This window comes from Guillardia theta (assembly GCF_000315625.1).
Source record: "Guillardia theta CCMP2712 unplaced genomic scaffold GUITHscaffold_94, whole genome shotgun sequence".
Taxonomy (NCBI): Eukaryota; class Cryptophyceae; order Pyrenomonadales; family Geminigeraceae; genus Guillardia; species Guillardia theta.
Genome location: NW_005434580.1, coordinates 225,119 through 251,470, shown reverse-complemented (window position 1 = coordinate 251,470; position 26,352 = coordinate 225,119). Strand labels below are relative to the sequence as shown.

The 26,352-nt window shown below is 53.2% G+C and overlaps 10 protein-coding genes across 10 annotated transcripts; 5 read left to right on the top strand and 5 right to left on the bottom strand.

The window, feature by feature from the left end:
• Positions 1 to 785: 785 nt before the first annotated feature.
• On the top strand, positions 786 to 2,748 carry GUITHDRAFT_116353 (hypothetical protein; the record flags this gene model as incomplete). Its single annotated transcript, XM_005824468.1, has 5 exons — positions 786 to 2,267; positions 2,320 to 2,419; positions 2,485 to 2,527; positions 2,585 to 2,641; positions 2,703 to 2,748. The coding sequence occupies 5 exons, from the start codon at positions 786 to 788 to the stop codon at positions 2,746 to 2,748; spliced, it is 1,728 nt and encodes a 575-aa protein (XP_005824525.1).
• Positions 2,749 to 3,541: 793 nt separating this feature from the next.
• Positions 3,542 to 4,300, top strand: GUITHDRAFT_116352 (hypothetical protein; the record flags this gene model as incomplete). Its single annotated transcript, XM_005824467.1, has 1 exon — positions 3,542 to 4,300. The coding sequence occupies one exon, from the start codon at positions 3,542 to 3,544 to the stop codon at positions 4,298 to 4,300; it is 759 nt and encodes a 252-aa protein (XP_005824524.1).
• A 2,344-nt stretch (positions 4,301 to 6,644) lies between these two features.
• On the bottom strand, positions 6,645 to 8,297 carry GUITHDRAFT_116351 (hypothetical protein; the record flags this gene model as incomplete). The annotated part of the gene is made up of 7 exons (XM_005824466.1): positions 6,645 to 6,734; positions 6,826 to 6,895; positions 6,948 to 7,161; positions 7,278 to 7,440; positions 7,496 to 7,610; positions 7,663 to 7,769; positions 7,812 to 8,297. The coding sequence occupies 7 exons, from the start codon at positions 8,295 to 8,297 to the stop codon at positions 6,645 to 6,647; spliced, it is 1,245 nt and encodes a 414-aa protein (XP_005824523.1).
• Positions 8,298 to 9,011: 714 nt separating this feature from the next.
• Positions 9,012 to 9,624, top strand: GUITHDRAFT_116350 (hypothetical protein; the record flags this gene model as incomplete). The annotated part of the gene is made up of 2 exons (XM_005824465.1): positions 9,012 to 9,164; positions 9,226 to 9,624. The coding sequence occupies 2 exons, from the start codon at positions 9,012 to 9,014 to the stop codon at positions 9,622 to 9,624; spliced, it is 552 nt and encodes a 183-aa protein (XP_005824522.1).
• Positions 9,625 to 9,966: 342 nt separating this feature from the next.
• GUITHDRAFT_154959 (hypothetical protein) lies at positions 9,967 to 10,695 on the top strand. The gene has a single exon (XM_005824464.1). The coding sequence runs from the start codon at positions 10,146 to 10,148 to the stop codon at positions 10,317 to 10,319; it is 174 nt and encodes a 57-aa protein (XP_005824521.1). The 5' UTR covers positions 9,967 to 10,145; the 3' UTR covers positions 10,320 to 10,695.
• A 38-nt stretch (positions 10,696 to 10,733) lies between these two features.
• Positions 10,734 to 11,543, bottom strand: GUITHDRAFT_116349 (hypothetical protein; the record flags this gene model as incomplete). The annotated part of the gene is made up of 4 exons (XM_005824463.1): positions 10,734 to 10,810; positions 10,860 to 10,909; positions 10,953 to 11,100; positions 11,156 to 11,543. The coding sequence occupies 4 exons, from the start codon at positions 11,541 to 11,543 to the stop codon at positions 10,734 to 10,736; spliced, it is 663 nt and encodes a 220-aa protein (XP_005824520.1).
• A 798-nt stretch (positions 11,544 to 12,341) lies between these two features.
• On the bottom strand, positions 12,342 to 13,084 carry GUITHDRAFT_116348 (hypothetical protein; the record flags this gene model as incomplete). The annotated part of the gene is made up of 3 exons (XM_005824462.1): positions 12,342 to 12,389; positions 12,439 to 12,659; positions 12,697 to 13,084. 3 exons carry the CDS (start codon positions 13,082 to 13,084, stop codon positions 12,342 to 12,344), a joined length of 657 nt encoding a protein of 218 aa, XP_005824519.1.
• A 599-nt stretch (positions 13,085 to 13,683) lies between these two features.
• GUITHDRAFT_154958 (hypothetical protein) lies at positions 13,684 to 16,240 on the bottom strand (the record flags this gene model as incomplete). Its single annotated transcript, XM_005824461.1, has 3 exons — positions 15,983 to 16,240; positions 15,878 to 15,927; positions 13,684 to 14,018 (listed from the first exon to the last, which is right to left on the bottom strand). Coding segments are annotated over exons 1-2 (176 nt in total), but the record flags the coding sequence as incomplete, so codon positions are not given.
• Positions 16,241 to 19,933: 3,693 nt separating this feature from the next.
• Positions 19,934 to 21,614, top strand: GUITHDRAFT_144958 (hypothetical protein; the record flags this gene model as incomplete). Its single annotated transcript, XM_005824460.1, has 9 exons — positions 19,934 to 20,083; positions 20,258 to 20,365; positions 20,413 to 20,466; positions 20,508 to 20,585; positions 20,888 to 20,945; positions 21,006 to 21,049; positions 21,105 to 21,170; positions 21,389 to 21,451; positions 21,504 to 21,614. The coding sequence occupies 9 exons, from the start codon at positions 19,934 to 19,936 to the stop codon at positions 21,612 to 21,614; spliced, it is 732 nt and encodes a 243-aa protein (XP_005824517.1).
• A 52-nt stretch (positions 21,615 to 21,666) lies between these two features.
• On the bottom strand, positions 21,667 to 24,853 carry GUITHDRAFT_116344 (hypothetical protein; the record flags this gene model as incomplete). Its single annotated transcript, XM_005824459.1, has 14 exons — positions 21,667 to 21,705; positions 21,756 to 21,835; positions 22,044 to 22,122; positions 22,213 to 22,370; positions 22,416 to 22,500; positions 22,558 to 22,659; positions 22,710 to 23,042; positions 23,084 to 23,792; positions 23,849 to 23,894; positions 23,945 to 24,061; positions 24,126 to 24,201; positions 24,248 to 24,311; positions 24,361 to 24,672; positions 24,720 to 24,853. The coding sequence occupies 14 exons, from the start codon at positions 24,851 to 24,853 to the stop codon at positions 21,667 to 21,669; spliced, it is 2,334 nt and encodes a 777-aa protein (XP_005824516.1).
• Positions 24,854 to 26,352: the final 1,499 nt, after the last annotated feature.

Here is a 26,352-nt window from a genome sequence, read left to right as displayed (position 1 = left end):
TACGGATGTTCCACATCCAGCTGGCGACGGCGTTCGACTCCTTCGTAGAGCGGGTCAGGCAGTGTAAGGACCGGAGGGATCTATGCAGGCGGGTGATCGACCGCATGCTACACACGAAGCTGGCGGCGGCCTTCGATCGGTTTGTCGAGGCCACGAAAGGTCTGAGAGCAAAGAGGACGGTAATTGCGAACGTGATCGGGCGGTGGGTGTCTCCGCTGGAGCGGCAGTGCTTCGACCGCTGGCTGGACTACGTAGAGTATATGCGAGCTTGCGAGAAGGAAGAGGCGCAAAGCAAAATTCAAAATGATTTCGCTTTGGAAGTATCCACACGTAAAGATGCGTTAGATTCTGAGATTCAGCGAAGGACAGAGATCAGCCGGCGGGTGGTGCTACGGATGTTCCACATCCAGCTGGCGACGGCGTTCGACTCCTTCGCAGAGCGGGTCAGGCAGTGCAAGGACCGGAGGGATCTATGCAGGCGGGTGATCGACCGCATGCTACACACGAAGCTGGCGGCGGCCTTTGACCACTTTGTTGAAGGCTGTCAAAATTGTGCATATCAACGAAATGCTTTGCATTCAGCACTTTCTCATTGGTTGACCCCACTCGAGCGGCAGTGCTTCGACCGCTGGATAGAATACAAAGAACTTTCCAAGCGATCAAGACATGAAGACGCCACTGATCAATTGAAACAAACAATTCAAAGCATGAAGGAACATTTTGAAGAATCTATCTCACGCATACAAGCAAGCAAGATGGATTCCGTTAAAAAGATCTTGCATCGAATGATGAACCTGCAACTGTCAACTGCGTTTCAATCGTTCGTAGAGCGGGTCAGGCAGTGCAAGGACCGGAGGGATCTATGCAGGCGGGTGATCGACCGCATGCTACACACCAAGCTGGCGGCGGCCTTCGACCGCTTCAGGGAGATGATTGACAAGTCTCAAGCTCAAAAGAAGGTGATTGCGAACGTGATCGGGCGGTGGGTGTCTCCGCTGGAGCGGCAGTGCTTCGACCGCTGGCTGGACTACGTAGAGTATATGCGAGCTTGCGAGAAGGAAGAGGCGCAGGAAAGGCTTCACGAGCAGTTACTTTCACTACGCAACGAGGTCAGCCTGAACCAAGACTACGTCAGGAGAGAGCAGGACCGCCGTACCGAGATCAGCCGGCGGGTGGTGCTACGGATGTTCCACATCCAGCTGGCGACGGCGTTTGACTCCTTCGTAGAGCGGGTCAGGCAGTGCAAGGACCGGAGGGATCTATGCAGGCGGGTGATCGACCGCATGCTACACACAAAGCTGGCGGCGGCCTTCGACCGCTTCAGGGAGATGATTGACAAGTCTCAAGCTCAAAAGAAGGTGATTGCGAACGTGATCGGGCGGTGGGTGTCTCCGCTGGAGCGGCAGTGCTTCGACCGCTGGCTGGACTACGTAGAGTATATGCGAGCTTGCGAGAAGGAAGAGGCGCAGGAAAGGCTTCACGAGCAGTTACTTTCACTACGCAACGAGGTCAGCCTGAACCAAGACTATGTGAGGAGAGAGCAGGACCGCCGTACCGAGATCAGCCGGCGGGTGGTGCTACGGATGTTCCACATCCAGCTGGCGACGGCGTTCGACTCCTTCGTAGAGCGGGTCAGGCAGTGCAAGGACCGGAGGGATCTATGCAGGCGGGTGATCGACCGCATGCTACACACGAAGCTGGCGGCGGCCTTCGACCACTTTTTTGACGTCATATCGTATTTACGATACCGCAACTCTGTTTTGATGATGGTGATCGGGCGGTGGGTGTCTCCGCTGGAGCGGCAGTGTTTTGATCGGTGGTCTCATTTTACATCCGTCATTTCACAACTCAGACATGAAAGCGTGTGGGAGGCCTGGGAATCAGGCGGAGCTACAAGTCTGGCCGTGGACTCCGCTACTTTCTCTATTTTCTTTGATCTAGCCAAACCCTCGTCGTTCGACATGCAAGAAATCAGAGGCCGAGTGCTCTTGGATTTGGCCAAGATCTTCTCCGTTGAGATCGATCGGATCTCATTTCCAGGGAATGCCAGGATGCATTTGGTCTTGGATTGCCAGGTAGAATGTGCTCATAGCTTGCAGCAGTTCGACAGCATTCTTGCATTGAAGTCAGACTGCTTCCAACTGTCCAACAAGAAATTCTTCAAGACCAAACGGAACCATTGGTGCTGCAGTGCCAAGTCAGATATCTCGATTCGGGACGTCTTCGTCTCCATCCCATCCGGTCCCTCAGGTTTGGAGTCAATGCAGGTAAGTCATTGTGAACTGAACGATGAGACTGTGATCTTGGGAGATTCGGCAGGAACTCGACAAGGAGGAGGCACTGCTTCTGAACAAGGAAAACTTGAGTCATTTCTGGACGTCAAAGTCGGGGAGAACATTGATGGAGGAAGCATACCTAGGTAATCAACCTTGTCTTGTCTTGTCTTGTCTTGTCTTGTCTTGTCTTATCTGATTCGTACCAAAGGGTGGAGTCGATATGTCATCAGATTGACGGTGATCACGAAAGGGTAAGAAACAACTCAGGGCCATTTTTCTTCAAACTTACACTGCTTGGCTTGTCTTAGAATTCTACATCTACAGGGGAAGAGCGAGAAGTACATCATACAACAGATCTTCATCAAGTATTCCTTGCTATTTTGCCCCTGTGGCTGTTGCTGCCCTAATTGTCTTACGTGTCCGCAGTTGGAAGGAGAAGGCGCAGCCCAAGCTCGTGCTGACTATGTGCTGAACAGTAGGTGGGTCCGGTATACTGTTAACAGTTAGGGCTCTGGTACAAACTGTCAGTTTAGAAACTACCCGAAAGTTGTAAATGTTGTGAATTGTGGTTGTCCTTGTTGTACGTGACCCCCCACTGAGTTTAGTTCATATGGTTTAGTTTCTCATCAGGTTTAGCTCAAGCAGCCAGTAGTAGTCATTATCACAATGACCGGCCGCTTTCACTCTGCACTCACCAAGGGGGTAGGGGTCCTCCGCTCCGCCGATGACTTTGACCGCTAAAAGGGGGGGTAGTTACCCTTAAAGCGAGGGGGTACGGAGATCTTGAAAGTCCTTGTACGGGTGTTTTTACAAGGCATGGATGGGGTACTGGTGTGCGACTCGAGTTCGGATAACGGAGGTTTTCCAAGTGAGGGGGTGGGGGGTCCGTGCGGGAGGACTCCGAGGGAGAGGAGAAAAATGAGCAAGAAACTAGCGACAAGATGGACAATGACGGAGAGGAAGGAGGGAGAGAGGAGAGGAAGGAGAAAAAAATATGGCAAGGATATCAAGGAGAGGGAAGGGAGGTGGGGTGAGAGGAGGAGAGGAGGAGAGGAGGGGGAAGCAACTGAGCGCAGAGCCAAACTTGGAACTATGGTACAAGAAGGAATTCGTCGTTGAGAGGAGTGGGAAGGCAAGAAAATGAGATTAAAATGAACATAATGAGACGAATGATAGGAGAGGATCAATGCAGAATAGGCAAGGGATAAGTTTCATGGCTGGCTTTGAGCTGAGTTTCATGCAGGAACAAATCTGAATAATTTCTTATGGGAAACTCCTCAAGCACTTTGCCATCACGCAAGGCCGTCGGAGTTGAATCCTCAATCTGGACCCTCACATGCAACGAGCTCTGCCATCCCAAGTCCGATGGCAGGGACATGAGATACTCCACGCCAATCTCTACCGCTCCCGTGCGGCCTGTGCATTATCCCAGCCACGCCATCCAGCAAGACAAGAGGAAGGGAGACGTGGGAGGAGGGAGGAGCTCCAGGACGAGCGCAAGCGCGAGCATGCAGGATGGGGATACGCTCTACCTGACGGATCGCGACCACAAGTTCGAGATCCCTGTCACCCTCCAAGACGCCAAGAAGATGCTGGGAGGGAGGACGGAGACAGCTTACCTCGAGCAGATGGTTGGCAGCAGCGACAAGAGCGCGAGCAGCTCGCGTCGACTTGCAGAGCCCGCAAGAGCAGCAGGCGGTGGTGATGGGAGGGAGGAGGAGCGAAGTAATGTGCAACGACGCAATAGGTTAGCATATCAGACGTTGGCCACCTACGGGAAGGGAGGAGGAGGAGGAGGAGGAGGAGGAGGCAGCACGGCTACTCCGAGTGCAAGCAGATCGAGGATGGACAGCGAGGACAAGCATACCGAGCAGCAGAAGGAGCTGCTGGAGAGGCTGCAGAAGAACCTATCACGCTTCCCTCCTCGCCATCATTCAGTCCCCAACATCGTAGTTCCGCTCGCTAGCGACGGGAGAGAAGTCAACGTCAGCCCGAGCATGCTGAGCGCGCAGAGGGTTGTGTAGCATAGAGAGATCAGACGTAGCCACGCTCAGCTTCAAGCCGTCCGTTATTGTGTCACATCACCGTTACCTAGTCATATCACCATCATAGTGTAATATCAATCGTATCGTGTCGTATCAATACTAGAACCAAACTGCTTCCCTGCCTCTTTTGACCGATCCCTTCCTCCTCTTCAACGTTTGAACTCATCAAGGCTGATCACTCGCCCTACTCCTTCCCTGCCTCTCGTGGCTGCCCCCACAGCTGATCTTATCATCCTTCCTCTGTATAGAGGAGATCTGGACGTTTCCCTCCACCAGGAATCAGCGGTCTCATCGAAGCTCTGAGATGTTTCGCAGCTTCTTTGTGTGTGTTTCCTAGCTTGCCAGGCGATCATCGGTCACACTTTTGTTCTCCCACTTAAAATGAAGCGATCCGACCTGCCTCGTGACCTCAACGCTGTGAAGCAGCGACGAGAAAGACGAAGAGAGGCGAGGAGAGACTGGAGGAGGAAGGACAAGGATTGGAGAGGAGGAGGATGGAGAGGGTCGAGAACAACGGGAGGAGGGAGGGGGGAAGGAGGAGGAGGAGGAGGAGGACGAAAGAGACCAACGAAACTGGAGGAATGAACAAGGAGATGGAGGCGTAGGAGGGAGATTAGTTCACCAGTGCCCCCCGACGTCGACAGGTTGCATGTTGCTCCAACCCATAGGCTTGTAGGAAGAGTCGATGAGCTTGCAAAGGGCGATGCCGCACTTGCATGTCCTGCCGAGGTGACAGAAGGGTGAGAGAAAAAGGAAGGAAGGAAAGAATGAAAGAGCTGACAGGGCAGGAGAGTTTGGAATGAGCAGAGGAGCGAATGGCCGGGAGAATGGGAGAGAGAGGAGATGAGGGAGAGAATACAAGAGGAGGGAGAGAGGGCGAAAGGAAGAGAGGGAGGGGGAAAGGGAGGGAGAGAGAAAAGAGGGAGAGAGGGAGGAGAAGGAAAGGAGAAGCAAACAACGGATCGAGAGAGAAAGGAGAGGGAGGGCAAGAGGGAGGGAGAGGATCGCTGCTGGGAACCGCTGAACCAGCACGAGTGTAGGATCAAGGAAGAAGGGTGTATGCAGCAGGGTGGGTAAAGAGAGCTCAAGTTTAGGAAGATGCAGGAGGAGGAGATTGAAGAGGGGAAGGGAAGGGAAGGTGAAGGGGGAGAGGGAGAGGGAGAGGGAGAGGGAGAGGGAGAGGGAGAGGGAGAGGGAGAGGGAGAGGGAGAGGGGAGGGGCGGGGGGAGACATGCCTCAGCAGCTGCGTCATGTGGTTGGAAGAAAAGCTCTCAGCCCTCCTGCCCTCTTCCTCTTCTGACGAGAACGACGAAGTACCCTGCCTGCGCAGGCTGAAATCGCACGATTTCTCGCTCGTGATCAGTTGCCGCAAGTCGTCCACACGATCTGGAAAGTCGCCATATAGTCATTTTCTTGAAGTCTTTTCTTCTTCTCTGCTCAGTTCTCATACTCCCTACCTTTACCACTCGTTTCCCTCCAACCCTTCCTTTCTCTTCTACTGCATTCCCTCCCCTCTCCTTCTTTCCCCTTCCCTTCCCTCCTGTTCCGCTCCGTTGATTTCCATTTCCACTACCATCTTTTTCCTCCCCCTCCTCCCTTCTCTATCTCTCATCTTCTTACGTTCCTTCGTAATCTGAGCATGTAAACCCCTTTCTCGCTTCCATTCCGTTGGTTCCCCCATCCAATCTCGCTCTCCTCGTCCTATCTGTGTGTGCGGCTTCCTTTTCAGTCCTTGTGGTTTCCTACCGATTGCCCATCCCTCCATCTCCTCGTCCAGACAAGCTCTGCTGAGGGCCTGGAGGAGGATGAGATTTTCTACAAGCTCCTCGTCCTTTGCCGTTGACTTGCTGCACCTGCTGCTCCAGGAGATCAACACGATAATCAAGGGGAAGCATTGAACGACAGTCAGATAGGCAAGGAAGATGAAGCAAGTGTGAGGGCAAGGATCATGGAGGAGGGAGGGAGGGAGGGAGGGAGGGAGGGAGGGAGGGAGGGAGGGAGGGAGGGAGGGAAGAGAAACGGCCAAGAGAATAAGACCTCACATACCGCGACACATCAAGAAGAGCCTGCAAACTGACTCTCAACGCCTCTTGGTACGATCCTGCTCATTCACTTTCTCAGCTCTCCTCCCTCCCTGCCACTTGCCAAACCTATGAACAGGAAGCTCAGGCAGCACAACCAGCGGGCATGAAGTATCCTCCAGCTCAAATCCTCCTCGTCAAGAAACCAAACCCTCCTGCTGTGACGATTCCTTCTCAGCAACAACATGGTGCTTTCTGTCATCACTCTCTCATATCAGCCCCGGACGCCACGCCCCTCTCCCCTACTTGCCTGCTGCCTTGACACTCTCCTGACTTCCCTTCAGCCCAAGCAGCCCTCGCCCCTCCTTCAGCATGTACGTCGCCTTCTGATCCTTCCACACCCACGACATGTGCAGCCTAAGCTGTCTCCCACCCCTCCCAGTCACATCCTCCTCCTCTCTCCTCCTCTCCTGCCCTCCTCACCAGCTTCATGTCCTCCAACCCGTTGTCGTCGCTCGACTCTCTGCATGCCAGTATGCATCGATCCGTCGCCCTGTCGTTCCTCGTCACCTCCCCGCCAGCCCCGTCCTCCCTGCTCCTCCTACACGTGCGCTCTGAAGAAGTCTCCCTCCCTCGAGTAGAAGCATGACAGGCAATAGAAGACGGCGATCGAGTAGACGCTGCTGGGGGACAGGTGGCCCATGTCGACCAGGCGGAGAGGTCGGGTCATCTCGTCCAGCACGAGCGACTTGTGGGCGTTGAGGAGCCTCTGCCTCCAGCTGGCGAGGTTGCAGGAGAGCTTCACGCATGTCAAGACACCTGAGGCGAGCTCACACGCCTCCACGGCAGACCGACATGCACAGACACGACGACAGAGGCTACTAGCCGAGAGGCTAGGCCGTGACATACAGATAGACGACTCACGTCAAACTTACACAGGTCAAACGCCTCGCTGAGTCGTTTTCCACTCAGGGCCAGCTCTATGCACGTGTCCAGCAGCCTGTCTGCAATCCCCGACAACCGCTCCAGGCACTCTTGCAACGATCGCTTGCCCGGCCCCGCTGCGTCCTCTTGACTCATGATAGATCGTAAACTTTCCTACTCCCCACGATCAGCATGTGGTATACATCGTTGTCAGCAGATCAGTGCTCACCTCATCTTGTAGCATCTCCTCAAACAATCTTGACGAGTACGGATGACAGACACAAACGTCCTCCTCGCCTGTTGCTCCTGCCCCGCACTGAAAAACGTTCAAACCCAACCATCCTCTGCTCCCCCAACGTCACTTCAGAAACTAGTCACGCAGCGCCTTCTGATAACCTGGATGCAGCTGTCTCCTTGTATCCATGCACGATCATGTGGGTGAGGTCGAGCTTCTTCAACGAGCTCCAGTCCAGCAGCCTGTCAGCATCCCACACAAAGTCTGCCTGCAACTCCGTCATTTGCATCCAGCCCTTCAGTGTTCTTACATTCTTGAAAGGGATGGTGATCCACCGGAGACGCACCCTTGCAAACACATGACTGCTCGTCTTCAAACTTTGACGTTCTGCTCTCAGGCCTTCACAGCAAGCTTCCACGTCCTCCTCCCACCAATGCTCTCCTTCCTCTTCACTAGAGTCGCCACCGTCACCCTCGATGACCACCTTGACATCCTCTACCGTGTGAAGCCTGTTGGCTCTAGCATGTGATACGGTCCCTAGTACTTGCTCTTCGAACTCATCCCACAGCTCCAGCATCAGTCCGCTGCGAGTTGATGGGCGCGTGCTCTGCATGCTGGCAAAGCTTGAGGACGATGCAGGTCTGTTGGGTAGACGACCAGCCGCATCCTTGACAGCTGCTGACCAGGAGCCAGGCAAGCGAGGACGAGTTGTCCGGGGTCTGAGAGCATCGCGAAAAGGCTTCTTGTTGCTGGCAGGCTGGTAGACGCCTGAGGTACTCGGTCGTCGGGGATACATAATCAATGACTTATCTAGGGCTGGTGGAGGTTGTGTTAACGGAGCGATATTTAGCATGCGAGCACTGACAGCAATATATGCGTGCGTGCAACAGGATACTCTCCTACTGTTAAATCTCAACCTAAGCTTGAAAGTATGCGATTCGCCTGGGTCCACCTTGAGAAGATGATCTCCTCTAGGCTATTCAGCTATTCCAGTCACCTTCTCCTCTCCAGACGCTCACTGCTCCTGTATCTCTCCCCATGGCTCTCTTCTCCTTATCTTTCTCCTGATTCTGCAGTCTTCATGCTCTTTGTCCTCTTTCATCCTTCGCCTCCCTTCTCCTCCTTCCACCCGCTCCTCATGAGCTCCTCCAGTCCAACTCTGGTCGCCCCAGCATTTTTATTGCGAGTCAACCACACCGACACCGACGGGCTCGCCTCGGCTCCAACCTGTCAACCTGATAAGTAAAGATATCAGTCAATATGCAAACCCTTGGTTCAACGGTTTTAAAAGATATTAAGTTACGCGATCGGAGGACCCCGTCCAAGCCCCATCAAATCACCCCTCCATTTCTATAACCCTTTTTTGAAACCCCCCATCCAGTCCCAGGAAAGGAGGGGTCCGTGAATGGTGGAAGGGACTCCGAGGAGCTATTCTTCCTCTCCTTCCCCACTACCCGTCCTTTCCCCCCTCCTTTCCCCCCTCCTTCATCCCCCTTGCTGGAATAGTAAAATGCTCCCCGATCGCCCTTCCGTCTTCGTCGCTCCTCGCCCTAGACGGGACCTTCCCGACCCTCCTCCCTTGCCCAGCACTCAGATCCGCCTCTCCCCCGCCATCCTGCAGCCTCTCTTCAACCTCAAGCAGCGTGATGCCGCCCAGCATCTGGTACGCCTGACCTCTACTCTTGTCTGCATCCCCCTATCTGACCTCTCCCTCCTGCTGTCAGGGCATCTCTCTCTCGAGCCTCAAGTATGCCTGCAGGAGGATCGGCATCACTCGCTGGCCGGGGCAAGCAGGTGCCGACACTGATGATGCGCAGGAGCCGCCGGCAGAGCAGGAGGGGGCAGATCCAGCAGACGATACCAGGTCGGAGGAAGAGAAGCTCGAGGAAGGGGAGCCCCATCCCTCCGCTGTGTCTGAGGTTGGCGCCTGGGAGATTGAACGTCTCCTCGCACAGGAAGGCTCCCCCGGACCCAGCGGCTCGAGCACCTTTACCGAACCCCCGGTGTCCGCTGCATCGGCTCTTCACCCTTCGACTGGGGCGGACGGGGTGTGCGAGGAGGCGTGGATATGTCCAGATTGGATAGAAGACTACCTGAGATCGACAGACGAGGACGAGATGTAGAGAGAGCTGAAGGAGAGAGCAGAGATGAAGCTGAGAAGCGTCATCAAGCTGCGTTCGCGGGTGCCAGTCGCAACAGAGTCCGAGAAGGAGGACTGCGTAAGCCGCAGTCAAGCTCCCGAAGCTCAAGAGAGAAGACAAGGTCGATGAGCTGATCTACTTGCAGCTGAGGGGGAGAGCTGGGCTTGCAGCCGCGGCCCTCCCAAGCGCCTCGAGAGCGAGGCGAGGAGAGGAGGTGTAAGGATAAGAAATGAGCATCAACTGCCGTGTAATAGATTCACTTGCTTGACCTCTCTTACCCACACCTCATTTGAGTCTTGTTGCGTCTCCCTTTCTCTTCTCCTGCGCCTCCTCTGCCGCTGGGCTTAGCAAGCGCATCAGCCTCGTCCGACATCAGCTCGTGCACTCTATTCCAAGGCGCTCACTTGACTCCTTTCAGGCTTCTTGTCAGGTGGCTGCCATCCCCTCACGGAGCTGAAGTAAAACTGCAGCAGTCACTTCACGCACTCTGAGGTCAATCAGACATGAGTAAGATTGCTCGCACGTCTCCTATTTGCTTTCACGTGGTCCAGACTCTCTACTTCTTCAGAGCTCTTCAATCAGCCTGCAATCCAACAGGGCCTGGCGAGAAAATCCCCTGCAAACGTCCCATTCTCTTCTTCCACATCATCAACTCACATGTTTCTTCGTCATGGTAAGCCATTCGACCCAATTGCTCAATGGACCATCCTGTCCCCTCTCAGTTTGCAGTCCATCGACTCAACGAACCTGCATCTGTAATAATCCAGATGAAACCATGCCATGATGGCGAATCGCTATATCCTGACCTGAGGTTGCATAACAACTTGATCTTCATGCTCAGATTTCTAAAGGTTTCACGAGGAAGAAAAGTACGGCTCCTCCCTCCTGTCAGGACGGGCCGCGGCAATTGGTATTTTTGTCCGACGCTCTGAGGTGACCTCTTTTTCTAGATGACTCAAAAAAAATATTTTTTGTATGCAAAGGGTCGGACGGTCGGTCAGAGTGAGTTGGAGCCTCGGCAGGAGGATCACGATGCACTGCTGGCACGCCGGGGAGCGCCGGTCGGCCGATCCATTACAACTTGACTCATGTCAGATTCCTTGTGATGTCCGTGCGATGGCTGCCCTGTAGGCTCGCAGACTTTCTTCCGCCTCTCTCTTGATTTGATCTGCGCAAAGGGAAGCTCAGTGCTCCAGTCATTGGGAGAAGAAGCTCACCAAGAAGCATCCTCGTCTGGTCCGACGCCTCTGGGCCCTGTAAGTCCTTACTGTATCAGCGATGCATAGCAGTGCCATGGTCAGTCTGCCGACCTGCTTGCCGTCGGAGCTACAACCCACGTAACATCCTCCTGGTCGTAGTCAGTGAAGCCATGACTGAAGGACGATTCTCTCCTGGAGAAGTCGATCCCTGACATGTCCGCCTCACTGTCATCGCTGGTCGACGAGCGGAGATGCTGTGCTATTTCCAACAACATCGCTGCGTCTGCAAGCTTGTTGAAAGCCCTTCTTCACACCCGGATAGACTCCAACCTCCTCTCGCAGCAGCATGATATCATCGACGATGCTCGGGAGCATGCGCATGGCAATGAGATGTGCATCACTCTCCTTCATGTTGGCGAGAGCTTCCTGGTATTCCACTCTGCAGTGCTGCAAGGTCTTTCGGAGCTGCTTTCTGTCAATCGGCGAGTACAGTATCCCTTGAAGCTCATCGCTTGCAGTATCCTTCAACCTGCTCCCGTTCATTTCTCCCTGCTCCTCTCCATCTTGAAGTACCATCATGAAGGTCTCCAAGTCCATTGACCATTCCTTGCATAGCAGACGGAGAACTCTCCGCTGATCCAGGCCAACCTCGGCCGAGATCTTGAGAAGTCGGCAAGGGCTGACCTTTCCCTCAAACAGCATGCCCGATGTGTCATGAGTGAGACACAGGAATAACATATCAGCAAGTCACGATGCGGTGATGGCTTCCTTTCCGCGCGGCTTGGTTCTCCGAACATCCCTCGCATCATGGTAAGCCATTCGACCCAATCGCTCAATGGACCATCCTGTCTACTCTCAGTTTGCAGTCCATCGACTCAACGAACCTGCATCTGCAATGACCCAGATGAAGCCATGGCGCATTCCTATATCCTGACCTGAGGTTGCATAACAACTTGATCTCCATGCTCAGATTTCTAAAGGTTTCACGAGGAAGAAAAGTAGGGTATCTTCAGGTTTTCAAAGACATGAGTACGGAGCTTCTTAACCACTTTCCTCTACAGTGGGTGAGCTCGAGTGATATCAACGGATGAAATCATCAGCGAGAGGGAGGGGGTCTAAATAGATACCAGAGTGATCATGGACCCTCCTCTTTGTCTTGGAGAGCTCCTCCCTCCTGAGGACAGTTGCGGTTGTATCCACAGCTTCACTCTCGCACCCCTCCCATCCGACTGATTCTGGCAACTTCAAATCCAGCCCCGGTCACCGTCCGCCTCGGAGTCAGATATGGTAAGACATCGCTGGCATGGCGCGGCGGACTGAATGGTCCTGCGCGCACTGCAGTTTAAAAGTGAAGGTATCAGTAAAGTTTGGGGGACAGCAGTTGGCAGGTTAGGGTTTGGTTCTCGCTGTCTTTTCTCTTCCGAAGTTCTCGCCGTGTGGGATTTTTGACTTAACTTTGAGTACGCGGCTGTCAGATTCCTTGTGATGTCCGTGCGATGGCTACCCTGTAGGCTCGCAGACTTTCTTCCGCCTCTCTCTTGATTTGCTCTGCGCAAAGGGAAGCTCAGTGCTCCAGTCATTGGGAGAAGAAGCTCACCAAGAAGCATCTCCTTACTGTATCAGCGATGCAGAGCAGAGCCGCAGTCAGTCTGCCGACCTGCTTGCAGTCGGAGCTACAACCCACCTCCTCCTGGTCGTAGTCAGTCAAGCCATGACTGAAGGACGATTCTCTCCTGGAGAAGTCGATCCCTGGCATGTCCGCCTCACTGTCATCGCTGGACGACGAGCGGAGATTCTGTGCTATTTCCAACAACATCGCTGCGTGTGCAAGCTTGTTGAAAGCCCTTCTTCACACCCGGATAGACTCCAACCTCCTCTCGCAGCAGCATGATATCATCGACGATGCTCGGGAGCATGCGCATGGCAATGAGATGTGCATCACTCTCCTTCATGTTGGCGAGAGCTTCCTGGTATTCCACTCTGCAGTGCTGCAAGGTCTTTCGGAGCTGCTTTCTGTCAATCGGCGAGTACAGTATCCCTTGAAGCTCATCGCTTGCAGTATCCTTCAACCTGCTCCCGTTCATTTCTCCCTGCTCCTCTCCATCTTGAAGCACCACCATGAAGGTCTCCAAGTCCATTGACCATTCCTTGCATAGCAGACGGAGAGCTCTCCGCTGATCCAGGCCAACCTCGGCCGAGATCTTGAGAAGTCGGCAAGGGCTGACCTTTCCCTCAAACAGCATGCCCGATGTGTCATGAATGAGACACAGGAATAACATATCAGCAAGTCACGATGCGGTGATGGCTTCCTTTCCTCGCGGCTTGGTTCTCCGAACATCCCTCGCTCAAGACTGAGATGTCCACCTGGCGAGAAAATCCCCTGCAAACGTCCCATTCTCTTCTTCCACATGATCAACTCACATGTTTCTTCGTCATTGTAAGCCATTCGACCCAATCGCTCAATGGACCATCCTGTCCCCTCTCAGTTTGCAGTCCATCGACTCAACGAACCTGCATCTGTAATGACCCAGATGAAACCATGGCCAATCCCTACATGCTCAGATTTCTAAAGGTTTCACGAGGAAGAAAAGTAGGGTATCTTCAGGTTTTCAAAGACATGAGTACGGAGCTTCTTAACCACTTTCCTCTACAGTGGGTGAGCTCGAGTGATATCAACGGATGAAACATCAGCGAGAGGGAGGGGGTCTAAATAGATACCAGAGTGATCATGGACCCTCCTCTAGCTCCTCCATCCTGAGGTGACGGGCCGCGGGAATCAGTATTTTTGTCCAACGCTCTGAGGCGAGCCCGCCAGTCCCGTTTACCGTCCGCCTCGGAGTCCGATTTGTTTATACAAAACTCCATTGTTACCATTTGAAAGTAGTAAGATGATTTCGAAGTACTTTCGGAGGATATGGAACTACCGCTTTATACCAGCCACCCTCAGAACGCATACTTCATCAGCCCTCCGACTGCCGCGAGCGCCGGGTCGGACGCCGGGTCGGTCAGAGTGAGTTGGAGCCTCGGCGGCCCAAAGGATCACAATGCGCTGCTGGCACGGGTGCGCTGGTCGGCCCGATCCATTCCAACTTGACTCATGTCAGATTCCTTGTGATGTCCGTGCGATGGCTGCCCTGTAGGCTCGCAGACTTTCTTCCGCCTCTCTCTTGATTTGATCTGCGCAAAGGGAAGCTCAGTTCTCCAGTCACTGGAAGCCTGAGAAACTCACCAAGAAGCATCCTCGTCTCATCCGACGCCTCTGGGCCCTGTAAGTCCTTACTGTATCAGCGACGCAGAGCAGAGCCACGGTCAGTCTGCCGACCTGCTTGCCGTCGGAGCTACAACCCACCTCCTCCTGGTCGTAGTCAGTGAAGCCATGACTGAAGGACGATTCTCTCCGGGAGAAGTCGATCCCTGACATGTCCGCCTCACTGTCATCGCTGGACGACGAGCCGTGCTCCATCGACTCATCCGCATCGCCGGGGCTGGTCGGAGTCGTGGGCAGCCCGTTGTGCCTTGATACCTGACCCTCGCTTTGAAACTCATCCATGCTTCCCCTTCCTGGCTCTTCATGCTCCTGCAGATTGTTACCCCGAGGAGATTCTGTGCTATTTCCAACAACATCGCTGCGTGTGCAAGCTTGTTGAAAGCCCTTCTTCACACCCGGATAGACTCCAACCTCCTCTCGCAGCAGCATGATATCATCGACGATGCTCGGGAGCATGCGCATGGCAATGAGATGTGCATCACTCTCCTTCATGTTGGCGAGAGCTTCCTGGTATGACACTCTGCAGTGCTGCAAGGTCTTTCGGAGCTGCTTTCTGTCAATCGGCGAGTACAGTATCCCTTGAAGCTCATCGCTTGCAGTATCCTTCAACCTGCTCCCGTTCATTTCTCCCTGCTCCTCTCCATCTTGAAGCACCACCATGAAGGTCTCCAAGTCCATTGACCATTCCTTGCATAGCAGACGGAGAACTCTCCGCTGATCCAGGCCAACCTCGGCCGAGATCTTGAGAAGTCGGCAAGGGCTGACCTTTCCCTCAAACAGCATGCCCGATGTGTCATGAATGAGACACAGGAATAACATATCAGCAAGTCACGATGCGGTGATGGCTTCCTTTCCTCGCGGCTTGGTTCTCCGAACATCCCTCGCTCAAGACTGAGATGTCCACCTGGCGAGAAAATCCCCTGCAAACGTCCCATTCTCTTCTTCCACATGATCAACTCACATGTTTCTTCGTCATTGTAAGCCATTCGACCCAATCGCTCAATGGACCATCCTGTCCCCTCTCAGTTTGCAGTCCATCGACTCAACGAACCTGCATCTGTAATGACCCAGATGAAACCATGGCCAATCCCTACATGCTCAGATTTCTAAAGGTTTCACGAGGAAGAAAAGTAGGGTATCTTCAGGTTTTCAAAGACATGAGTACGGAGCTTCTTAACCACTTTCCTCTACAGTGGGTGAGCTCGAGTGATATCAACGGATGAAACATCAGCGAGAGGGAGGGGGTCTAAATAGATACCAGAGTGATCATGGACCCTCCTCTAGCTCCTCCATCCTGAGGTGACGGGCCGCGGGAATCAGTATTTTTGTCCAACGCTCTGAGGCGAGCCCGCCAGTCCCGTTTACCGTCCGCCTCGGAGTCCGATTTGTTTATACAAAACTCCATTGTTACCATTTGAAAGTAGTAAGATGATTTCGAAGTACTTTCGGAGGATATGGAACTACCGCTTTATACCAGCCACCCTCAGAACGCATACTTCATCAGCCCTCCGACTGCCGCGAGCGCCGGGTCGGACGCCGGGTCGGTCAGAGTGAGTTGGAGCCTCGGCGGCCCAAAGGATCACAATGCGCTGCTGGCACGGGTGCGCTGGTCGGCCGATCCATTCCAACTTGACTCATGTCAGATTCCTTGTGATGTCCGTGCGATGGCTGCCCTGTAGGCTCGCAGACTTTCTTCCGCCTCTCTCTTGATTTGATCTGCGCAAAGGGAAGCTCAGTTCTCCAGTCACTGGAAGCCTGAGAAACTCACCAAGAAGCATCCTCGTCTCATCCGACGCCTCTGGGCCCTGTAAGTCCTTACTGTATCAGCGACGCAGAGCAGAGCCACGGTCAGTCTGCCGACCTGCTTGCCGTCGGAGCTACAACCCACCTCCTCCTGGTCGTAGTCAGTGAAGCCATGACTGAAGGACGATTCTCTCCGGGAGAAGTCGATCCCTGACATGTCCGCCTCACTGTCATCGCTGGACGACGAGCCGTGCTCCATCGACTCATCCGCATCGCCGGGGCTGGTCGGAGTCGTGGGCAGCCCGTTGTGCCTTGATACCTGACCCTCGCTTTGAAACTCATCCATGCTTCCCCTTCCTGGCTCTTCATGCTCCTGCAGATTGTTACCCCGAGGAGATTCTGTGCTATTTCCAACAACATCGCTGCGTGTGCAAGCTTGTTCAAAGCCCTTCTTCACACCCGGATAGACTCCAACCTCCTCTCGCAGCAGCATGATATCATCGACGATGCTCGGGAGCATGCGCATGGCAATGAGATGTGCATCACTCTCCTTCATGTTGGCGAGAGCTTCCTGGTATTCCACTCTGCAGTGCTGCAAGGTCTTTCGGAGCTGCTTTCTGTCAATCGGCGAGTACAGTATCCCTTGAAGCTCATCGCTTGCAGTATCCTTCAACCTGCTCCCGTTCATTTCTCCCTGCTCCTCTCCATCTTGAAGCACCATCATGAAGGTCTCCAAGTCCATTGACCATTCCTTGCATAGCAGACGGAGAACTCTCCGCTGATCCAGGCCAACCTCGGCCGAGATCTTGAGAAGTCGGCAAGGGCTGACCTTTCCGTCCAACCCCTGGTGCTTCCTGAACGCATCATAAATCTCACTCCTAGTGCAAGGAGGCAGCATGCCCGATGTGTCATGAATGAGACTTTTGCACTTGTTGGAGGCGCCGTCTTCCATCACGCCAGGGTTGCATGATTCCAAGGGATCTTTCCTGCATTCTGGTCTTACGCAGAAGTTTTGTTCCGCAGCACTGGCGCCTTGAAGATGTACATCTAGAGGGTAATCAGACCTCTCCCCTGAGTGAAGCGTTCCAGTGGGATTGCTCGAATAGAAGATCTCCTTATGGGCCGCACAGACAGTGCTAGCTGAACTTGAATACGAGTCACCAGGTACGCAAGCTGCACGGGGCCTCAACCCTGTTGAAGCCTTGCAAGGCGAGTTCATAACCTCCATCGCGCCATCCGATCGCAGGTGAAGAAATGCGCGTCAGCTTTCTATGTTGACCCATGGAGACGTTTCGAGTGAAGGGTGACCATCGGCATCGAGATCAAGATGAGATCAGGTTTGATCTGTATGACTTCAGAAAGTACGAGTATGAGATCTGTACAGGAACAACATGTCAGGAAGTCACGATCACCGCACAAGTTTGAGCCATTGAAAATGCTAGTATGAGAAAAGGCTCAATTAAAGTGTGTGAAATTGTTGAAGTAATCATCGAGGCGGGGGGGGTTGAAGAAAAAAACATCCAGATGTCAACAACAGAACGGCGAAACAGACTCGTAAGAGGCAAGAAGCGGGAGGATGAGAGCTATGGAGCAGGAGCATTATCTGAAGAGGATGGGAGACGGGAATGGGGAGCATGATGCGAAACAAATATGACAATATGTTAAGGGAAGTGTAGAGGTTGAAGCAGCACCATGAGACCGGAGCGGGAAAGGGATGAAGTTCGACCCGTGATTGAGAAGGAGGGCACTGCCGCAGGTAAGGAGAGCCATGAGTAAGACGGAGGTCGAGGATGTGGAGGGAGAAAGGGGGAGGTAGGCAGAGACAGAGACAGAGACAGAGACAGAGACAGAGACAGAGACAGAGGAAGCAGGAGAGTGGAAGGGGTAAGGAGATGTAAATCGTTTCATCAGGAACATGGCATGGCGGGAGGATCGCATGGTACTCCGCTCGCTGTTTGCATGGTCCACCCTATCGTCAATTTTCCTATGCTCTCACTTAAGAGTTCACTGATCTATAGTACCCCTTCTTATGATGCAAAGGTGGGGTGGAGCAACCAGAATTCTACCTTTTGAGGGTAGGGGTAATAACCCCTACCTATCATCTTGTGCAAAAATCACCCCCCCACATGATGACCCGTGGCCTCTCAGTCAGCCACAAGTGAGCCCTCCCATCTTGGTGGCCTAAATCCGTCAGTGGCTGTAGTAATAGATGGTAAAGGAGTACCGGGCCGCCGGGCCCGGCCGGCCCGGGCCCTGTCTGACCTGGGCCGGGGCCGGGCCGGGGTCCCGGAGCTGCGGGGCCCGGGCATGAGGGGGGTGAAGAGGGGGATGAATTGAGTGAGTGGCCGCAATGCTGGTTCAGATTGGAGATGCGGTGGTGAAGATGAAGGACGACAAGAAGCTGAAGGAGATGCTGGGTGAGAGGAGGAGAGGAGGAGAAGAGAGAAAGAGGAGAGCATGCGAGCAGGAGTGGAGGAGAGCATGAGCACGAAGATGTCAGAGCCAAGTGATTGGAACTGAAACATGTTAGGATCGCATGCTTTGCTGGTTGACGAAGACGACAACGTGGTCGAGCTGCGCGAAGACGGTCTATGCCAAACGACATCGGCTTGATAGAGCCCTGATGATGTCGTAGGGTCAATGGTAGAGGCAGCAGCGGAAGGGAAATGCTACAAGATAGTCTCTTCGCTGTTTATGGTAGAAGTCTCCGTTGGATGAATGAGATTGGGAACGTCTCTAACGGTTTGCAGAGCGTAGAGGGCAAATCATGCAGGAAACGAGATCTGAATGAATTGTACAGCAATGAAGAGGAGGTGAGTTGTGTGGTAGGGGGCAGTTGATTGACGGGGATGTTTACAAGGTTAAGAACGAAGCGAAGTCTAGCGAACAAAGGAGGATAGATGCCCTTGAGGTGTGACGTAGCTTCCCTGCTTATCAGTGATCTCCGGGCTAATTTGAGGACGAAGTTGAAGGTCAAGGAGCTCGCGTCTTGGTGTGAGATCCTCAAAGCAGAGAACAAGTAAGGGTCCTCGTTTTCCTCCTCCTGCACCTCCCCCACCTCCTCTCCCTCCACCACCTCCTCCACCACCACCTCCTCCTCTTTCTCTTCTCCCTCCTTCATCTCTGCTCCTTCACCTCCTCTTCCTCCTCACCTCCTCTCTTCTTCACCTCCTCCTCCTCCTCTTTCTCCTCTCCCACCTTCATCTCCTCTCCCACCTTCATCTCCTCTCCCTCCCTCCTCACCTCCTCTCCCTCTTTCACCTCCGCTCCTTCATCTCCTCTTCCACCACCACCTCCTCTCTCTCCTTCATCTCCTCTCCTTCCTTCATCTCCTCTCCTTCCTTCACCTCCTTTCCTTCCAGGTCATTGCGAGAGAAGAATTCCAGCAGCAGGAAGGAGCTCCTGACGGCAAGCGGTTAGCACCCCGACCCGTCTGCTGCCCACCTGACATGCGAGCACCAGGCTACGGGTTTGCCGGCAAAGAGGCAAGACCCAAGGACCTGGCTGTCGCCGAAGTCCGCTCCCTCCCTCCCCTCCTCCTCCTCTGATTCCTGTCAGGTCCTCGGCACAAGAGCGAAACCAGTCTCGATCCCATCGGACATGGAGGCGAGTAGACTGTTGGGCCCTTGCGGGGACTGAGTTGTTCTCGTGCCAGGGAGGAGGAGTCGTCTGGGAAGGTCAGCCAATCGTCGGTCTGCGTCCAATCGGGTATATGTCGTCGTGCTTCCTTGAGAAGGTGAGGGAAGACTGGAGAGGAGAGGAGAGTAGAGGAGAGGAGGGGATAGGAGGGGAGGGGAGAGGAGAGGGGACAGTGAAGGAGAAGAATGGAGGAGAAAGGGGGGGTGGGGGGGGAAAGGATGGGGAGGAGACGGGAAGTAGGGTACGGGAGAGGGGAGAGGAGTTGTTGATTCTGCTGCAGAACGGGACTCCTCGGCAGGGGAACGTCGCTAAGACGTCCAAGGGGTTCGCAGAGCCCTCCCGTCGTTGGGGTTTCTTGACATGTTGGCAGCTCTATCACGATTTTGTTCGGAACTAATCCGGAGCACACGCTCATTGGACTGACCGAGTTTTCTCATGTCTCATGCTCCTCCTGCTGCTGCTCCTCGCTCTTCTCCTGCTCCTCGCTCTTCTCTTGCTGCTCCTTTTCCTCGACTTCCACCTCCCCCGCACGTCTCTCATCAGTTGCCTGCAGGTGTGGGTACTTTTTCTCTTTCACGACAATGGCAACAAGGTTTCTCGCGATTTTCTCCTCTCTCCCATCCTTCTCTCCATCCTCTGCTCACCTTCTAGACTCTTCCTCCCTACTTTGTTGACCCTGCCCCTCCCCTGCTCGTCTGTCTCTCTGCTTCCCTCCCCTCGCTGCCGCCTCCTCCATCTTCGCCATGCACATGACAAGCACCTCCAGTCCATCAAGGCACTCGTTCATCCTCCTCGCCTCGACGGCACTAGGAAGGGCTTGTTTGCCACCCGCACCCCCCATCGGCCCAACCCCATTGGGCTGTCTCTGTGCAAGGTCCGCCTCCCATCTTTCAGCTAGGCTGCTGCTGAGGCCGCAGGCAGCTGGAGCGGGTGGAGGGGCGAACGCTTCACCTCAGTGGGGTTGACATCATACAGGTAGGGACGGGTGGGGGTATAATCCAGCTGACGTCTACAAGGGAACTCCCATCCTTGACATCAAGCCGTATATACCCGACTATGACAACGAGACTGATGAGGAAGTGAAGATTCCTGAGGTATCTTCCTCGTCCTCCTCGTCCTCGTCCTCCTCCTCCTCCTCCTCCTCCTCCTCCTCGACGTCGTCCTCGTCGTCGTCCTCCTTCCTCTTTCTCCCTCCTCTTTCTCCTCCTCTTTTCCATCTCTCCCTTCCCTTTCTCCTCTTCTTCCCCCCTTCCCCTTTTCTTATCCAGTTTCTCGATCTTGAACTCCTCTAGCGCTTCCTTGACCCTCCTCTTTGTCAATCTCTACATACCTTCCTTGCTGCTCCTGCTCCACTACTTCTTCCTCCTCCTCTGTCTTGACTCTCCTGCTCTGCCAGTGGATCAAGAGGCCTCCGGTCGCGAGGCTCAACGTTCAGTTCTCGCAGGAGGCGGAGAGTCAGATCGGTTGCTTCCTTCACCATGACCCCCAGCTGCCACTTACCCTATGACGTACAGACAAGTTTCTTCCATCTTTCACCTTCTTCAAGACCAAGGAAGAGGTCCAGCTCCTCCCTGCATCACCAGCTGCTGACCAGCTGACTCGATGCTGGTCAGGTCAAGCAGGCCATCTCGGACGTGCTCGTGCATGACCCTCGGAGTGGTGAGGGGAGAGACTCGGAGGTTCGGAGCTGAGGGCGACCCAGTTCACTTGAGGAAGAAGGGAGACTTGAGCTCAAGATCGGACAACGTCAGTCTCCCCTGTCCCTGCCCCTGCCCCTGCCGCTACACCTTTCTCTCTATCCCTTCCCCTACAACTGCCCCTTTCTCTCTACCCCTGCCTATTTCCCTTCCCCTTCCCCTGGTCCAACCTTGTTGACAACTTCTTCCTGATTTGCCAGTCGTTCATCTTTGCCCTGGATACGATCGATGTAACTTGTCACTTTGACGGAGATATCGCAACGGTAAGCGAGCTGTCTGCTGAGAGGGCTGTGACATGTGACGTGACGAGGCCAGGTGGCGGAGGTGGTAGAAGTATACTCGAAGTTGAAGGAGGAAATGAAAGAGAAGATGAAGGAGAAGATGAAGAAGGGGGAAGAGGAGGGAACGAAGACGAGGGACCAGTGAAGGACTAGCTCACCTGCTACTTTACATTAAAACTGAAAGAGGAACAAGCGAATTAGTCCAATCCGCAAGGAGATGCAAAGAATTCAGCATCCTGCTCAAAGAAGTGAGTTGGTGCCAACGATTTGATCGTTCTTTGCCTACCGAGACATCCAAATACCGCAGCGTTATCTCTTCTCCAACCTGGATCTCTTGTGCCGCATACACTGCTACATGGCATACACCTGCAGGATCACACAAGGTCAGGTCAAGCATCTACTATGCTAAATAGAAGAAAAGAAAAGAGGGGTAGAGAAGGGCAGAGGGAGGGAAGGGGCAGAGGGAAGGGAGGGAGGGAGGGAGGGAGGGAGAATGGAAGGGAAGGAGGAATGGAGGGGGATAGGGATCAACCAAGGAAAGAAGGGGCCGGACAAGGTCATTTCAACTTCCTACCGTGGTGATTCACTATCAGAGCTCGAGCTGTCGGCTCCTCATTCTCCATGCAGTGATTGATGAACCTCAAGGCGCCACCCTGTGCCTCAAGTCACCCGACCAGCTACACATCCTCCCTCCCACAACACCCCCCCCCCCTCTTTCTCCTCGTCCTCGTCCTCACTCCTACCGCCGTCCCGTCGATGGCCAGCCCATGGATCACTCCGAAGGTGTAGTGACCCGTGTAGCGCTTGGCGTAACCGATGTCTGTCACGACTCCCGAGTAGTGTCCTATGAACTCTCCCTTCTGCACGTGCTTGCAAGCAAACAAGCCCCATCCCTTGCAGCCTTCTCGCATGTCAGAGCTCGACCGGAAGCTTTAGAGGAACTTACGATCTCCCGTGTGCAAAACTTTCCCAGGGACCGGCAAGTTCATGTCAATCTGCGGCTCTTCGCTGCCGGACATCTGTTTGACTAGCTGCACGGCAATGACGTGTCAATCTCGAGAGCCTCGAAGGGCATCGAGCTCGTCTACCTTCCTCATCTTCTTCTCTATGGTGGGAGAAGCGAATGTTACCTCACCGCTCCTGGTGCAATCGACTACGATAGCTGTCTGCTTGCCGCTCTTGGATATCATCTGCAGTCGAGCATCTCAGACACACGCAACCACCATCGCTAGTCGCTCACAGGATTTTCTCCCTCCCACTTGCCGTGTTTCGCCGATAGCTGATGAGCTTTACAGAAATGCCTACTGGCAAACGCTTGCCCGCACATCGGGTAGGCGCAGACCCACAAACAAGGGTATCCTGCCCTGGTCTTGGCCTCCTCAGGCGTCAACTTGGGATACCATTCCGTTCCCCCCTTGACAGTCTTGGGACGAGTGTAGAGGTGAGGGTTGATGTCCGACAGGAACACTCGCCTGTCAGTCTCCAAGCAGTCGCTCGACGACCACCCATCGGAATCTGAAGAAGAGTCGGCATCCATGTCCGAGCTCCCGTTCTGGCTCGCTTCATCGAACTCCTGCACGGGGCTCAACAGTGGTATCGACTTGCATGCCTCACCTCTTCGTTGTGGTTGTTCTCGAAACTCCTGTCCGCACATCTCGGGAATTGGTCTGGAGTATTTCCATCTTGACGAGATTCGATCAACGGAGTTGATTGCTGCGAAGCCGTTGTATCATCCGAGTGACCTCCTTCGCTTTGAAATGTCCTGACGTGCTTGTTCTCTAGAACTTCTGCTTCTGATGGCCTGGCCTTCTTAAGTTTGTGTGATAGGCGGGTCGTGTCGATTATCTGGTCTGAAGATCGCTTCTTTGCATTCTGGAAACTTGAGTCATTCTGGCAGCGGTCATAATTCTCCTTTCTGTGACTTTGCGACGGGAGTTTTTGAAACTTGGAATTGAAGAATTCGCGGTTCGGGAACCCAACGAAACCATCGGCATAGTTCCTGTCATGGAAATGAACATCGCTCTCCTCGAACACAATCTCCTCCGCATAGAAACTGCGAGTTTGAGATTTGCGAACTTGCTCGTGAAATGCCAAATTCAACGTTGCCTCAAACCCCGGATTCCTTGATTTCAAAAATTGAAGGATCTCTGGCGAAATCTTTGAGTTGATCTGGTTCTTCATCAAGATCTCAATCCACTCCTGCTGGAAATTCCGGATGTGCTGCATGACTGACTTCTGCAAGTAATGAACTCCATTCACAGCCCTCTCAATCTCTCGTTGCGTATCTTTGATGTCCACAATTTCGAAGGAATCCTCTTCAAATCTGTTAAGAAAATTATCAGGACTGTGGCTGGGCGTCAACTCTACACATTGACTCACCGCCGTCGACACAGGAGCACGAGAGGCTCTTTATCGGAAACGATTTCTGAACAAGAGCTGCATCAAGACAAAGTTTCCAAGAAGTCGACCATTCACCTTCGGATTCTGAAACCTTGAGAGCTTGCTTCTGTTTATAAAGCTCAAAATCTTGTGGGCCTCGAACCTCACAAGAGCCCTGGATGGAGAAAATGCTGTTTTCATCCGCTACACCACCTGCAACGTTATCAACAGCACTCGAACAACAGCAGAATTAGCTGTGTTGTGCCATTCCACTTACTCAAGAATATTTCTGTGCTTAATGTATCCTCAGGCAACTGAACTCCTTTGCAGTCGTAAGGGCGATAAAACCAGACCTAAGAATGGTCAATCCTACATCGAAAGTGAGACGCAGGTATATACGCAATTCATCATCATGTTCCCATATGTGTCTTCGAAGAGGTCCTTGACAGCAGCTATCCATGGCCTGCAAGAGCGAAATGACTCGATGGGAAAGAAACATCAGGCGCATGTACTTGCTGGCGTCCCACTTGCTTCGACTCGACTGAGGAGGTCGCATCGCAACACATTTTCCGCATTCAATGATTTCCCCGTTCGAAGCGAGCTCGACTGATCGGTAGTACTTCCTGTACCCGTTGAACCCAAGAGATTCGCCCACCCACTTGCCAGCTATCTCCTCCTCGATAGGCTTCGGTTTCTTCATCACTGGTGGCAGCGACGAGCTCTGGTATGCTTCGGAGAAAGAAAACTTCTGAATCCGGTTGACCTTTCTGCCGGAAGAGCTTTTCGTGGGAAGGAAGATGGCGTTCTGAACTCGAGATTCCGATCTGTAAAAGGAAAATCATCCTTGCAGAACAAAACTGAGACACGTCACCGATTGGACTCGAACGTCGTTCTTCTTCTACGTGGTTTCTGTGGCTTCCCAGATCCTATACTCCTGACACGAGCCGCTCTCAATGTAATCACGGGGTCGAAGCCATCCGGGTCTTCCCATCGAATCTGAGACATGGTAATAAGCAAACCATAAAGTCTGAAACAATTCATCTTACTTCATAGCACCCGTTACTGAACGACAAGATCTTTGCTCTGTAGTAGTGATACAATCCTACAACTCATTACTGGGAGGGAAATTTGACATCAGAGAATCTAGTACCATCTGCAGCCGGTTCAGTCCACCGAGCTTCCACAATATCACCAGGGGAAAATTCAGGCCGAGAGCTAGAGGATTCATTTGATTTAGTTTGGCTCTTCTTGCTGGAAGAGGGCAAATCTTCGAAGTCTTTGTTCAGCCCCTCCGTCTGTGACTGGCCTGCGTCTTCGATCACTAAAGGACTTGGAGTATCATCAGGTGGAGCCCGCGCTCGTCCTTGCAATGAGAGGAAACATACCTGCTTGGCGTCCCTCAAAGCAATCCATGACTCAAACGAGTGTAGTAGAACAGATCCCAGCTCACCGTATGCGAGCAAGAACAAACATCCCGAGGTAGGTCAAGCTCAATGATTCACCCCTGCAATGCACATCAACTATCATAGCAGAAGTCAGATCATCTCCGATGAATAATATCTTGTCAGAATTCACCTCCTCCACGTGTCATCTGCTCTACAAACACCACAAAAATATTGAACAACTCTTCCAAACAGTCTCCATAAGTTGCTGTTGTCCAACGAAATCAACACGTCTCACGACGTCGATCTTCCCTTGTCCTGTCCCCTTTCCTGCCACTTCCCTCATTCTCTCCTTCTCTTTGTCTTCCTCGTCTCAATATCTCCTACATCTACACTCATTCCGATCGCTTTCATGGCTATGAGGACAAGAGCAGACTCCCTACCATCGTGTCCGACCAGCGTCATGCAAGTCTGTGCTTTCTTCCTTCTATCCCATCTCCAGCTTTCTTCTCATCACACTTTCGTCTTCGATCACACATGATGCTTCAACTTGCATCATCAGAAAATCTCAATTCGATGATAAACACCTCATCCTTCCCTTCTCCCCTCACTCCCGCTTCATCTTTACTCACCACTGTGTCCTCTTCCTTCTCCTCTTCCTCCTCCTCTTCCTCCTCCTTCTACTCGCTCTCTCTCGCACAACCTCTCCTCCTCTCCTCCATGATACCCTCTTCGTTGTCTCATTCCCCTCGTTCATTCCTTGTGAAAGGCCCGAAACGCGCGCCAAATGCCCACCCCTTTCTCCAACCCCCCATATTGCAGACCACCCTTGAATTTAATGCTTAAAGTACCCGTCCAAGCGTGCAATCCTGAACCTACCGGGTACGGTGAGATTCGAATGTACGTCAAGTGAAAAACAATCAACAATAAAACAACATGTCCAACACAACAAATAACAAGAACAGCAGCAGCGACAGCAGCAGTAAGAAGATAAAGATGATGATGATGATGATGATGATGATGATGATGATGATGATGATGATGATGATGATGATGATGATGATGATGTCGATGACGATGACGATGACGATGACGATGACGATGTATATGATGATGATGATG

Bases quoted from the DNA above. Each gene is read 5' to 3' on its own strand.
- GUITHDRAFT_154959 (XM_005824464.1), top strand. From the start codon at position 10,146: ATGAGTAAGATTGCTCGCACGTCTCCTATTTGCTTTCACGTGGTCCAG.